Here is a 17,174-nt window from a genome sequence, read left to right on the forward strand (position 1 = left end):
TGGGATCGGCGCCCGAGGCTTGCGCGAGGGGCATGCTAAGCTCGCGAGAACCATCGGTCGATAACGCTGCCACGTATTAGTCACCGAGACAATCAATGGTGGCAAGGCAAATACCTTGCCGTAGAATTTGCTTTGCCAATCCAAAGTTACAGACAGGCATGCGAGTGCGGTTCGCAGTAATAGTACGTATACTGTGAGGCACGGTGAGGTCATACTGTATTGGAATGTCGGGCACAGGAGTGACGAGGTACTCGCCATCAGGAACTGATGGGAAAGACAACAGTTCAATATAGGCTATGGACTTTGGCGGCAGGCGAAGAAAGCCGGTGGAGCGTAAGCGGCAGTGGGGTGAGTCGGAAGGTTCTGCGAGCATCGGCAACTCAAGGCGAAGGGTACTGGAAGAGCAGTCAATAAGAGAGAAAGAGAGCAGTCAATGTGCGGAGAGAAAATCGAGGCTGAGAATGAGGTCGTGGGGGCAATGAGCAATTACGGTGAAGAGGACAGGAGTGTGGCGGCCGGCGATGCCGACACGTGCCGTACACATGCCGATGATAGGCACAGTACCGCCTTCTGCAACGCGGACGACGCGTGCCGACGCTGGGGTGAGGAGCTTCTTCAGTCGTCGTCGGAAGGCAGCACTCATAACAGAAAGATGTGCTCCTGTATCGATGAGTGCCGTGACAGGATATCCGTCAACGTCAAGAAGGTTTCGGTTAGTAGGTAACGTGAGCAGAGGATTTGAGGGCAGGGTCGACAACGCAGCTTGACCTCCAGAAGCTGCAGTGCCTAGTTTTCCGGCTGGGTCCGGGAGGCGATAGGCGGCGAAGAGAAGCGGCGGGGTTGGGGCGAACGAGACTGATGGCGTCGAGGTGAGGGCGAGTGGCAGTAGCGAAGGTTCGGAGCAGGGGCATCAGCGGCAGTGGGTTCATGGCGGGTGGCATAGGGAACAGAAGGTCCAAAGGTGCGAGGTGGGGGCCATCGGTTGCGGCAGTGACGGGTGACGTGGCCGATGCGACAGCATAACATTCTGGCTCCACCAACATTCCAACATTCTACATGTAACATTCTGGCTCCACCTGAATGTTACGTGTAGAAAGGCACAGAGGGAAGAGGCTATTTACAGGCTATTTAAACTAATTTACACTGGACTGGAGCCAGAGCGCCAGGCCGACATTCATTCGCGCCAAGGGCACAGACCGACTTCATCGTCGTTTTTGCGGCGGCTCGTTTTTTGAGCATACCTCGATGATATTAATATTAATGGCCACGCTTTGATCTCTCACGACCTATTTGGTCTTGCAAAGGTGACAATAACCGACTCTGTGGGGGCTCTTTGATTCTCACAAACTCATGAACATCGGTAGTCGGAGACGGCACCTGCCGGGAAGAACATCTGCAGGACCTCGGAAGCACACAGACTCGCGTCGACTCCACGAACTAGCCCCTTAACGCAAGATAAATGAGCAGGAATAAAAGGCCTCACCGGGTGATTAGCGAACATTTCGCACTTCAGAAGGTCGGAGACACAGGTCTTGTCTGGCGAACAGCATAGAATGCCCCTCTGCCAAATTGTCGAATATCGGTTATGCTTTGGAAATTCGGGGTTGCTTTCCGCAGCTCTTCTTGAATCACCTTGGGATTCTTCACGGGGATGAAACCCCATTGGTCGGCACTAGGGCCACTGGAACGCTGTGAATGCCACTGCGCAAGAAAGCCTCTATAGCCATGTCATTAGCGGGAAGCGAAGCCGTCCACAGGAAAGATCTCTGGCCGCGAGAAGAAAGAGACATTAGGAACTCACAATCAGATTGACGACACAAACACTGGCTGTGGCTTAGCTAAGGTTAAGCCCACGATGCGAAGCATACTAGCCTTTATTTTAACGCGACAACGTTAAGGAGCTCGTGTCGCAGAAAAGCCGGTTTCGTCGGCTCAGGCGTGCGGCGCTTGCTCAGGCGCACATTTCGTTGTCGCACCAAACGCTGCGTTGCTCGACGCTCACCGCGTCCGATGCGGGGCGCGTAGTCGCTGCGCCGTAGCAAAGCCACCTAGAAACAGTCTCTGTAGCACGCCACAACCTTCGCTTCTCATTCCAACGAGCAGCTCTGTCTCCAGGAGGCATCTCACCTCGTGAGTGCCTAGCAGAGGCAAGCACAGCTGCTTATATACCGCGCGACGCCGCGAGCGATGGCGCGAGTTGGAGCCCCGCTTCTCCTCTGTCGTGACGTCACGGTGTCACGTGACGTCACGCCATACACAAGAACGCCTCGAAGGCGACGCCGCGAGCGACGGCGCGATTTGGAGCCCCGTTTCTCCTCTGTCGTGACGTCACGGTGTCACGTGGTATTGAAGGCGACACCGCCGCGCCTGAGGAGCTGGGTTGAGCTCTCGTAATATGCTTCGCATAATAAGAGGAAAGTACAAAACAAAACTAAAGAAAATTATACCGCCCGATACTTGACCAATTCCCCGCAGAGAATGAGCCGAGTGAGGCGTCAGGAAACGAGCGCGCACTAGCTTTGCGCGCTCGAAATTTGTGTGGGCATTTATTGTGCACTTCTTCATCATCTGTATATTATCATCATCATCTGTGTGACCTTCTTCATCGTGTAGGTAGTGGCATCGTCATAATGGTCTGTGCCGAGGGTTCTTCACCGCGTCTCTCTGGCTCGCGAACGAAGGAATCGCTTTGAATGGCAACCTCTGCAACAAATTTGATAAGGTTTGTTGCATTTGAAAGAAAGTTAAGATCTATCAACTGCAGAATTAGACCAACTTATTATATGAAAGTAAAATTAGCGACTTATAAAGGCCATCTTTTTTTCTCGCAGTAAATGTCGAATATTGCAACATTTAGGAAATTTTGCAATTTGCATGTGCGTCTAAAGCAATGAGCTTGAAGCTTTCTAGCTTACAAAAATTTTCAGCGTACTGTAATGATTTGCAATCTCGGAAGGCCTCATTATCATTAAACGTAACTGAGAAACCGTTTTGCACAGCAGATGTTGAAGGATCTAAAGCGGGCAAAGTTTACGTATTATTATTGTTACACTGCACTGTAAACTGTCATATGTTGCACTCGTCTGTCACAGATGATCTGGCAGATGCAGTTTAAGGAGCGAAGGCAAATTTTTCCAATGCAATGCTGCGCATTCGCAAATTTAAAGAACATTTTTCTTTTGGAAAGTGCATTGCATGCAATTTTTGAAAACAAAAATGTAAAATCTAAATAATGTTTCTTCACGCAATCGACATAATTTGGGTTTTTCTCCAAAACGCAAAAAATATTTAAAATTGGCTTAGCGTTGGTCTAATCAGAGCATTTATGCATTTAACATGTCTAACAGGAGAATAGAATAGGCCTCGATCTGATTGTTATATCTTTAGAGTGCATACCCGACCAATGGTTGACCTATAGCTCCAGGAGTGCCACCTTTAATTGGACACCCGCTTCACCCTGCCGTCGTACTTCTGTCTGCTTTGCGCTGGCTGTAGCTATATCGCAGAGTTATTGCACTACCAAGCCGACCTCCTCTGGCCATAGGCCTGCCTATATTCAAGCATTTCTCCAGCCAGACTTAGGTTTGTAACATCTACAACACGCCCAGGAAAAGGATTAGACAAGCTGGCTTTTATTCGTGACAGCGAGTCGTCACTGGTTGTTGGGATCCGTCGCTGCAAGCTGCCCATCCGCCGTTGATGCCACTGCCACACGCAGTTGCAGACGAAAAACGAGGCTGCCGTCTGCCGCGCGCCTGCACCCATACGCCAGCGCACCACGGCGGGTCCTAGACCCCCTGTATGCTGTCTTTGCCTCCGCTTTCGATCTCTTCTGGCAATGCAGTGTTAGACGGCATCACTTCTGCCACAGAGTCTTCGTTGTCGTGGCCTTGTGTGCGACTGCGTAAAAAAAAATGTTAGAGCATACAGTGCTGATGAAGGATATTTGCGATTACGCTTAGAATAGCTGCGTTTGTGTTAACGAGATTCCCATGAAATCGGCTGGGCTAAGGCACATCGGCAGAACACAACGCAGCTTACTTTATTTCCGTGGTCGGGCCAGTTCGAGCTTTGGCCGAAGTTACCGGTGGCTTGTCATTTTAGAAGGTGTACATATGATGATGATACGATTGTTGTGATGTATCTATAAATAAATAGGTACCATTATTCCAGGCACCATCCCATAGCATTTCTGTGACCTTTTGTATACACATTTGTTAGCCAAAAAATGTATGTTCACGCCATTTTTTGCTGGTAATAACTACGTTTCTTTGTTATTGTCCATGCTTATTATGTATTTTGTTGTGTTATTTCCCAGTCACTCAATGCTACTATCCGCGTGTTTGGCGTATCTATAAATAAATGCCATTCTTTTCTATCAGGATATAAATATGTTAGGACCAAGAAAAAATGCTGCGCTTCTGCCTTAACTAGTAACGGAGCCTTATAGACAACAGAATGCCTCTATGTATACGACGTCATGAGCTGGAGGAGGCACATACACTCTAAGAACAGTTTACACCCTTTGGCTTGCCCCTTCTGCCACACAAAAATAATCGTCATGTGCCTTAATGCGTTTCCTTTCTTTATCGCTGCAAGCCCGGAACTTTCCAGTGACGAACGGCACGCGCGTTATCAGAAGAGGCACTCCGAAGGGTGTAAACAGTTCTATGCTGAAAACGCGCGTGCCGTTCGTTACTGGAAAGTTCCGGGCTCGCAGCGATAAAAAAAGGAAACGCATCAAGGCAGATGACGATTATTTTTGTGTGGCAGAAGGGGCAAGCCAAAGGGTGTAAACTGTTCTTAGAGTGTAGTTTATTTTATTTTTTCTGTAAACAGGTTTTGAGTTAGGAAACGCCTGTATAGTATTATATTGTGCGTTATGGCGCGATTCTAGGTAATGTAAACGGAATTTTTGTGCAATATGTACGCGTGATGAAATTTTGCAACGACAAACATATTCAAGTGCAGTGTCGTAACCACTGCTCCGCGGCAGCTTCGTGCAAGCGAACAGATAACAGATGCATTGTTCAATCTTCCTCTCACATCTATGACTTATAGTGAGTAAAATGAATGATACCAGAAGAGAACAGTTCATTATTCATAACCAAACAATACGATTGTACTCGTATATTTAGGACCGCACAACTGATTTACCGGAGCGGTTTCTAGGTAGGTTACATAGTGCTGCGTAAAAATAAGAAATCCGCGTAACAATAGCAAATAAGTGCGTCTACGCATAGTAAGAGTTAGAAAGGACTCAATGTACAGCAGAATATTTATTCATGCAGACCATAATTGAACAGTGAGAGAATGGACAGCAAAAGATGTGAACTGTACAAACACACCCTAAATTTAAGTTTTAAAAATACATATAGTTCACGTTGCATTGTTGTTTTCATTACGTGTATGTTCAAGACAGAGCAGCGAGTATTTTGTATAGATATTTAAAAAAAACGTCTACAGAAAGTTTAGTCCCAAACACACAATTAAAAACATCTAGTACAGATGATTCATGAATTATTGTTGGATGAAGCTATGTTACCAGGAAGTTTGTTCCAGTGATTATGTGCGCCATTTGGAAAGGAAAATCGTGCATGATTTGTATACGCACGGAAAAGGCAAACGTTGGAAATGGCAGTGGCCATGTAGCGGCGCGACTGTCGCTTCCAGTGCCGGCGAAGAGGGCTCACGTGCCGGTTGCGCGAGAATAGAAGACGCTAGTGGCGCTTGACCTGAGCGCGCTCGATCTGAGGTCAGGCTGCACCAAGTCTGATCGGCCTAATTAAACTGTGGCCTCGGCTGCTGCCTGTTCGCGCCGCCCCCCGCAAATTGATGGCCCGGACGACCGATCCCAGCTTCCCCACGAATTGTTGCAAATCGTGGCACGCGTTGACGTAATGGAACAGAAGGACTGTGAATAACGTTTCTCGGCAATGTGAAAATAAGAACTGCGAGCAAGCGAATGCGGTTATGCGTTATTAGGATGTTTATTACGTGACAGGCAAATAATGCATACAGTGCGTTGGGCAAGAATATACAGCTTGAGTAATATTTTAGTGCTAGTCAACAAAGACACCGCGATGCGCTAACTTGAACCCTCTATTCTCAAGAAAATTCATGCATTAATGCATCACATGCAACCGCGACAGTCCTGGTCAAATCTTCATATGGCTCCTTCAAAAAAGAATCCAAGGACACCGAAGCACTTCTTATAAGTTGTGAACGTGAACGAATTAATGTCGAATTGATCGGCGCTGAGCGGGCCTACGAGTTTTGCGCTGCGATCAATGTACCACAGCGGTAAGTGCTGCCCCAGCCAGCAAGCACCAGCAGCCTGCGGCGCTAACGCCACATGCCACCGTCGCGGCGTTGCCCATCGGGCGACGCGTCGCGGCAATGCCCTCTCCCCTCAGGAAACAGATAGGGCGCTAATGCAGCAGCAGGTGTCCCCTTTCGCCCCTCGGCTCCGACGAGGAGCGCTAGTGCAAAGAGCGTCGGTGACGTGGCGTCGCGGTGATGCCCTTTCCCCTCAGTCAACACATGGCGCATTAATGCTGCAGCACGTGTTACCTATCGATCCATCTGCTCCATCGAGACGCATTTCGTGACGTGGCGCCGCAACCAATGGCAATGCGAGTGTAGGTGCCGTTTCACTGTTACAGATGACAGATGCCGGGTTTTTCGCACAATGGGTCATTTGATGCTTTTTCGTCAAAAGGCGGCCGCTTTGTGAGAGGTCTACAGATGCAGCGTTAACACGCGTTTTTTCGTTGCGGACAAGACAGCACCTTTACTATTGTATTACTCAATGCGTTCCTTGAGTACTGTTCACTAATGTAAATGCTTCACAGGATCCCAAAGTTCCTGCGTGGTGTTTTCTATCTAAAGACTATGATTATGTTAATGTGCTGGCATGTTATCCCTGGCTTACAATACAACAATACTAGTGCTCCGAAACGTTTGCCTCCTGTATCACAATGACGCGAGAGTCAAGCATGAAATTTTACGGCGCTTCATTGTGACGACTCTGGCACCCTCTCTTGGGAAGTGTGTGGACGACGGCTTATCACGGCACTTGTTTACGGTGGTTACGAGAAGATGTTGACATTGCATAGCTATTATAGCTGCGTTTTTTAATCCGCTCAATAATTAGTACTGGCTTTCGGCATACTCATTTTGTGGACAAAAAATGGCTCCTGGCTTTTTCAGGGGGGGAGGGGGCGAGTCTGGTGTTTTTTTCTACGTGCTTGAATCATTCTGCATTTTTGGAGCCGTTCGCACGTACGTCGTGCGCCTTAACTTGTGGTAAATTTCATTTTACAGCGAAGCTGGTAAAGCCACTAGGAGCGCTCAAAAAATGTCACATGCCAGTTCTTGCGGTTTTGTAATATAACTTAATCACTGATGCAATCTGTATTTTGAGGAAATCTGTGGATGTTTAGCGGAAATCGGCAGACTTATTTTGAAATCTCTGCGACAATTAGGGTCTGAACAAAAAGTGTTGAACCCTCGTTTACTGTCCGTTTACATGTGGTATAATTAATGCTTAAACAGGTTGCCCTTTTCCGTAGGAGGAGAAAAAGCTGCAGAGACTCTATATTTAGAGAAAGTGCAGGCTACTAGATGATCGACGTGTAAAGAAAGTTTGTAGTGTTTATTGTAATTGTGTACTTTGAAAATAATTAATACTCTTCTCCCAATTTTCATACTGTTGTTGTAATTGTTGTTTCCCAGTCTCCTTGGTGAACTGTGCTAAGCACGCTCTTTATATTTCGTGGATGTAGAAAACAGGTCGTGCATGACAAACTAAAGAGGTTTGATCTTTGTGGCTTAATTACAGCCTTTATAGAATGTTACCTATTCAAGCGTTCCAGAGTACCATACTCCCGTTACAAGTTTCATTTCCTAAAGTTCTAAAACAAGTGCACAAGACACCAACTTCGAATTGGGTGCAACATGTGGGAATGTTAACTGTAATATGTGGCAAAACATTCGCCTTCCTGGTTTATCCTGAACCCTTGCTAAGAACGCTCGTTTTGTTCCTTATTTTAATGCGCCATACTTTCATACCAGGTTTGTAATTCATTTTTGCGGTGCCCTCTATCAACCATTTTTTTATGTTTCGCGAAAATAAGGCACAGATTATGGCGGACACAAAGTTCCGAATATCTCATTTATTGTGGCATTTGCAATAAATTACGTATTGAAGTGCACCGTAGTTTATGAGTCTGTTTTAGGAGCGGCGCGAAATTCAGCTCCCTGCCAATGAAATAACTACATATGTCATCAAGACCAAACTTAGGTGACTTACTAGTCTGGTTGCGAAGTTAAGTGCCCGCGGCTCGAGTACAGCTTTCGCAAAAATTTTTTATTCAAATGTTCACAAGTGTCACGCGGCCGTTGTCAGGCACATTTCCCAATGTCCCGAAATAACTCTGCGTTACACAAAATTTAGGTTTAGTATAAATGGGGTCGTTCTTTATTTCAATGCGTTGCGATATCTTAATGTTTCTCGCTTTATTGGAAGCTTTACAAATAATTTTTAACCCACCTTTCTTCGCTAATTCTCAGCCGTTATTCAATGTTAGTCTGGTGTCCTCGGTGAACTAAATAAGACATTTCGTTTAGTTGTGGTAAAAGAAAAGGCCAGGCAATGGGTGATGCGTAGAAAAAGTGCATGCAATGTCCACCGCAAGTGCGTCTGCGTCAGCAGGCATTTGGTGCGTTGCGACACCACGCACCCGAGCACACGAGGGTTGGACCCTCCCCCGTCCAACCGTGTGCGGCTTATACCCGTGTGACACGGGTAACTAAGTTGGGTAACATTCAATTCTTATCTAACTATAGGCTGATCTCCTTATCAGCACATTATGTATATTATACCTGTGTCACACGGGCACATTTGGAAGGCCTTCCAGTCGACGGCCGTCGAAACGCCAGAACTCTATCGACTCAAAGGAGTTGTCGCGCTGCTACACGGCACTTTTGAAAGGCCGTTCAGTGGTTCCGGCGTTTCTCGCCAAATTGTGTGGCACTGCGTATATTTATTTTCGTTTTCATGTCACAAAAAGTTAAACAGCATTAAAACCACTTAAAAAGCACTATAATTTTTTTATGTTTTTTATACATTAAAACAATTGTTTATACATTATCTTACATGTATGTTTAGTTTTTAAGTTGTTGAGTAGCGAAACTGCGGCAACGTTTACGTCGCTGCACGTCGCTGTTGTCGAGAGTGTGTGTAGTTCGCGCATATCAAGTGGCAAAAATACTTTATTGAATAATTGATAACACTCATATATAGTATTTTTAGAGCATTTTGGTTTGATTTATTTCTAACCGTGAGTTGGAGCACACTGTGAACGAGAGGGCATGTTCGCGCTGTTTCAGTTTCCGTTGCTCAAAGGCCATCGAGATTTCGATAGAGTTGTAAGGTGCTCCGTTGACTCGATAGACTATTGACTCGGCGGCCGTCGAAATCGCCCGTGTAGCAGCTCGAACTTGACCTTTGAGTCAACTGACTATCGGTTGGAAGGCCTTCCAAACGCCCGTGTGACACGGGTATTAGCCACGTCCAGAGAAAGGAGGATCCCGGGGGTTGAGCTCATGCTGAGTGTTTGGCCCTTTAATGCTTCTCGGTGGAAGCACCACTTTGGCCCCGGCTTCACGTAGACAGCACCCCCGGAGTGACCCGCCCGGAAGAAATCGGTAGTTGCCATTTCCTGCCCTTCTCTCGGATCTTCGTCTTTCTCACTTCCAATCTTTCCTCTCCTCTCCTTATTTACTTTTACTTCCGGTTTTCCGGGCAGCAAAGGATAACCTTGTGTGACATAGCCACACTAGAAAAACACGGGGAAGGCGGGAGATGTACATTCAAGACGATGGGCAAAACGAGAGGAAGGTGAAAGCCGAAGCTAGCGTTTCGACAAGTGGACTTGTCTTTTGTCTTTTTCAAGACGACAAAAGAGAATTCCACTTGTCGAAACGTTGGCTCTGGCTTTCACCGTGTTCTCATTTTACCCGTAGCCGCCCTTGGTTATTCATATTTGGTCATAGCAGTGGTGTACAGCTGTTGTACGCGGGACCTCACCTTTCAACGTTTTGCAGCGTCCTCGAGTTGGGCTCCATGGTGGGTGGCTGGCGCTGCAGCAGAAATTTAAAGTACACCTATGGAAAGTTCTTTCCCCCGACTGTCTGATCGCCCTAAGAAAGGGCGCGCCGAAGAAGTCCAAGTTTTCTTGGACGCCAGCTTGATAATTCTTAAAGATTTCACGTAATACACCCGGTGAAAACGGAAAAGCCAGCGTGAATCATCGCACCTTTTTTGGTTGCGAAATCACTGACGGAAGCTTTTCACCCTGTTTATAATGTTTCCAAGTTGGCAAGCCATGATCTGCTTCTTGAACTCCGCGATAAAAGGCAACGCCAAAAGGTACTTAATCTTGTGTCTTTTGGGGACGTTCCCGTGAGTGTCACCGTGCACCGTACTATGAATGCCACTCGTGGCGTCAACTGCGATGGTGATTTGATGGAGCTAACCGAGACTAAACTTTTGGAGGGATGGAGTAACCAGAATGTGATCAATGTGGAAAGAATTAAGATGAGGTGTAGTGGGAAATTGATCAAAACTAAGCATCTAATTCAAGCATTTGGCTCAAGTGCGCTACCTGTTATTATTGAAACAGGCGACGTTAAGATCCGGTTGATGTCTTATATCCCCAATCCCTTTCGATGCTTTAATTGACAAAGGATTGACCAGAGTTCTCAGAACTGCCAAGGCCGACTAACGTGTGCCAAATGTGCCCATCAACACCCGTTCGAATCTTGTGAGAACGTTCCACACTGTGTGAATTGGGATATGGAGCACGCCGCGTACTCGCGGTCGTGTCCATCATGGAAGAAGGAGAAAAATTGTAACAACTAAAGGAGAAAAAATCATTCAAGGCGACCCGAAAGAGGGTGTCCTACCTGCCGAAGAATAGGTTTCCCGAAGTGGCGCTTCAGGAGGCAGCGCCACAACGGCCCCTGGCGGTCGTCCGGCCCACACAGATTCAGCCGGCGGTGACGCCAACCACCCTGCATCTAAGAGCTCCATTACCATCCCAGAAGAATGGGCCACTTCGACCCTTGACCCTTGACCGCCGCGCTGGTGGCGTCAAGGGTCTCGTCTCTCGAGACGAGGCCTTCACGTCAAACACAACGCTGGCAAGAGCGTGTGTCCAGCGCCTCGCAAGAGAGACGATGGACATAACAATCAGCCAGGCGGCGCCACCCGCACCTACGGCCCAAAAAAAAAATCCCGCATCACAGGGCCCGACAAGGGCCCTGTAAGCTGATTTGAATCCCCCGAATACGCAGCACAAGCTCATTTTCAATATGGACACGCAAATATTGCAATGGAACCTTAAGCGTCTTATTGATAACCTTGATGACGTCAAAGAGATCGTTTGTAAATATAGTGCGAGGGTGCGGTGTGTCTATGAAAAGCATCTCAAATCAACACATACGAACTTCCTGAGCCAGTATGCCATTATTCTCAAAGACCCTGATGACGTTTACACCTCGTTGAGTGGTGTCGCTATAATAGTCGATAAAGGTGTTGCCTGTCCGCAACTAAACCTCCGTACTTCTCTTGAGGCAGTTGCTGTCCGAGGAGTACTGTTCGGCGAACTAGTCACGATTATTTCGATTTGCATCCTCCCTTGTTATCAACTGTCTAAGACACAGTTTGAAAGCTTTATCGATGAACTTCCTGCACCGTACATAGTCGTGGTAATCTTAACGCTCGTAGACCCCTATGGGGCGACTCCGTTGAGATGCGCGAGGACGCGCAAATATAACATTTTTTTGTTTTCTTTTGGTGCATGTATACATAACACAAAAGAGCCAGTATTAAAGCGTTACACATAACACATCCTCCTTCATAGATTTAAGCATGGTATCAAGTACACTAATTCCTTGTCTTGAGTTGTCCATTTTCAAGAGCCCCTTTGGGAGTGAGCACTTTCGAATTATGTTAAGCCTAACAAAGTAAGATACATGCTCGCCACATTTTCGTCAATGGAACATCGAATCAGCGAACTGGGAACTGTTTCGAGAGCTTACATATTTAGGCGGAGATGAAATTTCTGCTTGTTTTGTAGATGATGTAGATGATGCTGCGGCGTACGCAATATGTTTTATTATTGAGGCTAGAACGAAACATATTAAACAAACTTACGGACTATCTAATAAGCGTCGCATCCCATGGTGCTACGATGAATGTCAGAGAGCGCGCAAAATGAAAATCAAAGCTATGTGATTGCTTCGTAATTCCACAACTGACGAAAGCCTTATTAATTTCAAACAGGTCAAATCACAAGGCAGGAGAACACGTCGACGTACAAAGAGATTGTTGGGAGAGGTACATATATGGGATAAATTCTTACACTCGTCGGACGAGAGAAAGGTATGGAATAGGGTGAATATATTAGAAGGCTGGGACTCGAACCCGCTACCCTTAGCAAGTACCCAAGGTGATAGCGTGGAAGATCAGGCAGATTTTCTAGGTGAACACTTCGAATCTATCTCTAGCGCAACACATCACACGCCCACTTTCTTGCAATGTAAAAAACTCGCATAGCGACAGCCTCTTGAACGTAAATGTGCGCAAAATGAAGTATACAATCGTCCAGTTAATCTAGCTGAATTCCACGCACCTCTCAATTCTTGTAACAAGTCTGCTCCAGGTGGCGACCACATAATGTATGAAATGACCAAGTACCTTTATCCAGAAACCCTAAAACTACTCCTGTCTTTAGTTACAGTCATATGGGCAGCTGGATACATTCTGCCTGCTTGGAAAGAAGCAATTAAACAAGGCAAGAATCCGGCTTTAGCAAGCAGTTACAGGCCAATAGCGCTGACAAGTTGTCTATGTAAGCTCTATGAAAAAATGGTAAACCGGCCTCTAATTCATCTTTCAGAAAACAACAAAGTGCTAGGTCCTCTTCAATGTGGCTTCAAAAAAAAAATGGAGGTCGACTATGGACCGCCTTGTCCGCATTGAGGCATACACTAGGGATGCATTCATACAAAAGCAGTTCTTCCTTTCATTATTTCTTGATTTAGAAAGACTCGATGTCGCGCTTCGGCATTCTTATAGACCTTTCCGCCATGGGTGCACGTGACAACATGCTAAATACGATCAAAAGCCACCTGTCACACCGTACCTTCCGTGTAAACGTGTGCCAGGCCTTGTCCAAGTCTTTCACCCAAGAGACTGGTGTTGCGCAAGGCGTCGTTCTAAGCTGTACACACTTCATCGTGAAAATGAATTCTCTGGGAAAGGCCATTTATTTCCCGTACTATGTTCTCTTCTGCGTACGTAGGTGACATGCAGCTTGGTTTTAAATCATGCAATTTTGCTATTTCTGAACGTTATGTCCAGCTTGGCCTGAACAACGCGGCTAAGTGGGCTAATGAAAACGGTTTTAGTCTGAACGCACAGAAAAGTACATATGTACTTTTCACAAATAAAAGAGGAATTATTCCAGTCCCCGATATTGAGCTTTTGCAAGTAAATTACCTGTAACTGGGGAACAGAAATATTTTGCCACCATTCTTTATTAAAAGCTTATTTATTCCTCATATTAAATCACTGAAATCTAAATGCCTGAGGACAATGAACCTAACGAAGCTTCTCTTACTTACAACATGGGGTAGCGATACGAAGTGCCTCATCAACCTGCACACGAGCGTTATTAGATCACGATAGGACTACGGCGCTGTAGCTTAAGCTCTACTACACCCATTGCACAGAAAATTCTAGATCCGGTTCATCATTTATGTATACGAGTAGCGACCGGTGCATTCAGAACAAGCCCGGTACAGAGCCTCTACATAGAATCAAATGAGTGATCACTACATTTACGAAGAGCATATTTGGGCTATACATACTTCCTGAAAGTCACTTCTATCTGTCAGCACCCGCGCTATTCTACTACAAACGACACGACATCTGCCACGATGTTTCCTAACTCATCCACAGCGAGAGATTTCACTCGTGTGGTGAGGCTGTGTGAAGAAGTGGGTGTGCCACTCCTATAACATTGCATAATGCCTCAAGCGAACATGCTACCGCCATGGCAGTGGCAGCTGCTTCCATGGGACACTTCGTTTGTCAAGGTAACAAGGCATGCACCTGAGGCACACATTCGTGCGAACTTCCCAAAGCTTCAGGCGAAGTACTCATGCCCGGGGTATTACACAGACGGGTAAACATTACATTTCGGTGTTGCTTATGCACTACTGGGGCAGTTTTTGTCCGAAGCACGCGTTCTGCCCACTCAAAGGAGTGTATTTACGGCTGAGTCACATGCAGTACTGCCGGAGACGAAATGTATCAAGAAAACAAGGTTATAAAAAGCCATAATATTTACTCACTCTGTATGTTCGGTCACATCTCTTATGTCGATCCGTAAATGTAAAAATCCTGTAGTTATTAATTTTATGCACTCCTGTGTACGACATACATATTTAACCAGCATGTAACAATATGCTGGGTGCCAGGGCACAGATGAATTGAGGGCACTGTGCTTGCAGACGAAGCCGCCACATCCACAGCAACAAGAGCTTGTAATCTCTATATGGGTGTGCCCGCTAAAGACTTAAAGCCCTTCATTCGCAAAGAACTAAGATATTATTAGCAACGGTTGTGAGATGTCGAAACTTCTAATAAACTCCATTTGATCAAGCCACAGGTAGGCATTGCACCACCCACAATAAAATCCAGACAGACCGATGTCTTGTCTTGTCGACTACGTATTGGGAACACATTCGGCACACAAAATTGCCTGCTAACAAGCGGCGAACCTCCACGATGTGGAAGATGTGGCGACAGGCTGACCGTCTTCCACGTGCTTGTGGGGTATGAGAAGGTAGAAACTGAACGAAAAAAGCACTTTTCGCAAGCCTACAGACACCATATCCCTGCATCCAGCAACGTTTGTAGGATTAGAACCATTATTTGATGTGAAGGTGTTTTAAACTACCTGAATGATGTATTGCTACGTGTTAGCCCAGGGGTATCGTAGCGCACACTCTTCACCAGAGGGTGCTCCTACGATAGTAGTCTTCACACGCCTCCGTACCATTGCGTTTGAGAGCCCTCGTGATGCGGTAGTGCTAGTTCCATGTTCTTAAACTTTATTCTATGATCGTCCTGCAGCATACACTTTATAGTCGTAGCACACCTCACTGTCATGTTCATTATCCTAATATTTATCTACTTTACGCACTACACAGCGACTGATTTTTTAGGCCCTTTTAAAGCCAAGTAACACCTACCTATCGCAATACATCTGTCCCTATTATTCACAGATCACCACTTGCATGGCGCTCTTTGGCCTTATCTAACCCTTGCAGGTGTAGGTGCGCGCTTATTGCGGCTTGTGCAATAAACACTTATACAGGTGCCCCGGAACCTTATGGGTGTCACACTAGAGCACCGAATTTAGGCAGTTTCTATGGCAGCTGCAACAAATGCCACCGAGGTTACATTTAGTGGAAATGGCGAAAATGCTATGGTAAACATGTGTGCTAAATTAAATGCGCGTGGAATAAATATTGTCATTGTTTGAAAATTCAGCACATGTTCGCAATTGTCTGTTATCAGCCATTTTAAACCATGTTTATGTTTGTTGAAGAGCGGAGTCGTGCTCAGTGCAATGAATGACAAAAACATTTACACGTTTCTAGCCTATTCAGAAGCGTCGCAACATTTAACTGGGCCCTCTATTTTTTGTGTGTCTTTTTTGCGTTATAAAAAAAGTTCATAGTAGGTTCGCCTGTGTCCTTGTGAACTACAATATGCGCCTCATTTGCAATTGTTTAAAACTAGAGCAGTCACCGGTAATGTGTAAACGAAGTTCAGAATGTGTGGACAACTAAATTACCGCCTTAGCAGTAAATTACTTATGCAGGCTGTCAGGAGTCGTTTAACTGTATTTTAGGAACAACACAGAAATCACTTTGCTTCAATTGGGCAGCTGTAAACACCATTGAGACCATATTTAGTGAAACTGGGCGAAACATATTGACCAGTGTTTGGGAAGTAAAATGTGTCGATAAATTTCTGCATTTGCTAAATTCGTTTACCAAGATCCCGAAGATGTTATACGCTGACAATGTTTCAATCGGACCAGTCATATAATAGCAACGATTTAAAGTGTGTTATGATTTAATTACAGGCAACTGAAACGCTTATTTCAACAGCTCCAAAGAAAACGCTCCGCTGGAAATTTGGTTGTGATTCTGCAAGGTCACACAAGCCTGCAGTCTTTCAGTTTGGACGAATGCTGCAAATGAGGAGATCTCAACCTTCAACCCGCTTGCAAACTGCGATATTAAAGGTGTCTGCCTGTCGTCAAGGGCATAATGAATCAAAGGAGTTGACGGGGCTATCGTGAAAACCTCCGTCTAGGAGCCCCACATTGGAAAGCTCCAAGACAAAGGTTTCCAGAGAAATTAATCATTGGAAAATAAGAGGCCCAGAAGTCCTTCCAAACTGAGTCAATTGCAGGACCGATTTACGTAAACGGAAAGTGTACAGCTTTTTAAATTATATGGATAGGTGTGCGCAGGGGTTCTCATCTTGGACGCAGTCATGTTATTCCGCCACTACAAGGCGCCAGATGTCCTTATTCTCTTTTCCACACATTCTCGGCCACCTCATGTTTGCTCCCTACGCGCTAGCTTCGAAGCCAAGAAACTTCAAAACAATAACTCTGGATTATTTAATTTAGCATGAAGGACAAACAGACTGGCATAACTATTCGGCGCTCCTAAATTCTTAGAGCTCTGCGGCAAGGTTGCAAATTTTTGACAGGCACTTGCGTGTGCTAGGGCGTATGCCAACAGTTCAGCGGACATGCTCAAACAAGTCAAACAGATAACAGCTGTTACAGCAAATGACTGTATGGTTATTGGTCTTAAACATTCCATCAAAGAGGTATACTGTGGCAAGCTCGTTGGCCGTTGTACAAGACAGGCAGCATCATTTTAGGGTGACGCTGAAAGCGGAGAGAACCGCAATGCGATGGTCAGGCTGAATTATAAAAACCTGAAAATTGAAAAACAATGTTTGTTGAATATGCATATCTAAAAACAGTCGACATTCCCGTGATATGTTT

At 45.8% G+C, this 17,174-nt stretch overlaps 1 protein-coding gene across 8 annotated transcripts in view; it reads right to left on the reverse strand.

The window, feature by feature from the left end:
- Nucleotides 1–3,609: 3,609 nt before the first annotated feature.
- The window catches only part of LOC135904991 (uncharacterized), a 50,852-nt gene continuing 37,287 nt past the window's right edge, over nt 3,610–17,174 (reverse strand). For 5 of the 8 annotated variants that reach the window (XR_011515364.1, XR_010565283.1, XR_011515362.1 and 2 more), the window contains one exon: nt 3,610–3,900. Coding sequence is in view for 2 of the 8 variants with exons in the window: in XM_065435989.1 (XP_065292061.1) it covers nt 3,789–3,900 (112 nt within the window). In the remaining 6 variants the exon portion in view is untranslated. Of the gene's footprint in view, nt 3,901–10,111; nt 10,147–10,971; nt 11,080–17,174 lie in introns of those variants that run through there. The other 3 variants (XR_010565282.2, XR_010565285.1, XR_011515363.1) reach the window with 3 other exon arrangements.

The sequence above is a fragment of the Dermacentor albipictus genome, chromosome 6, assembly GCF_038994185.2.
Source record: "Dermacentor albipictus isolate Rhodes 1998 colony chromosome 6, USDA_Dalb.pri_finalv2, whole genome shotgun sequence".
Classification (NCBI taxonomy): domain Eukaryota; kingdom Metazoa; phylum Arthropoda; class Arachnida; order Ixodida; family Ixodidae; genus Dermacentor; species Dermacentor albipictus.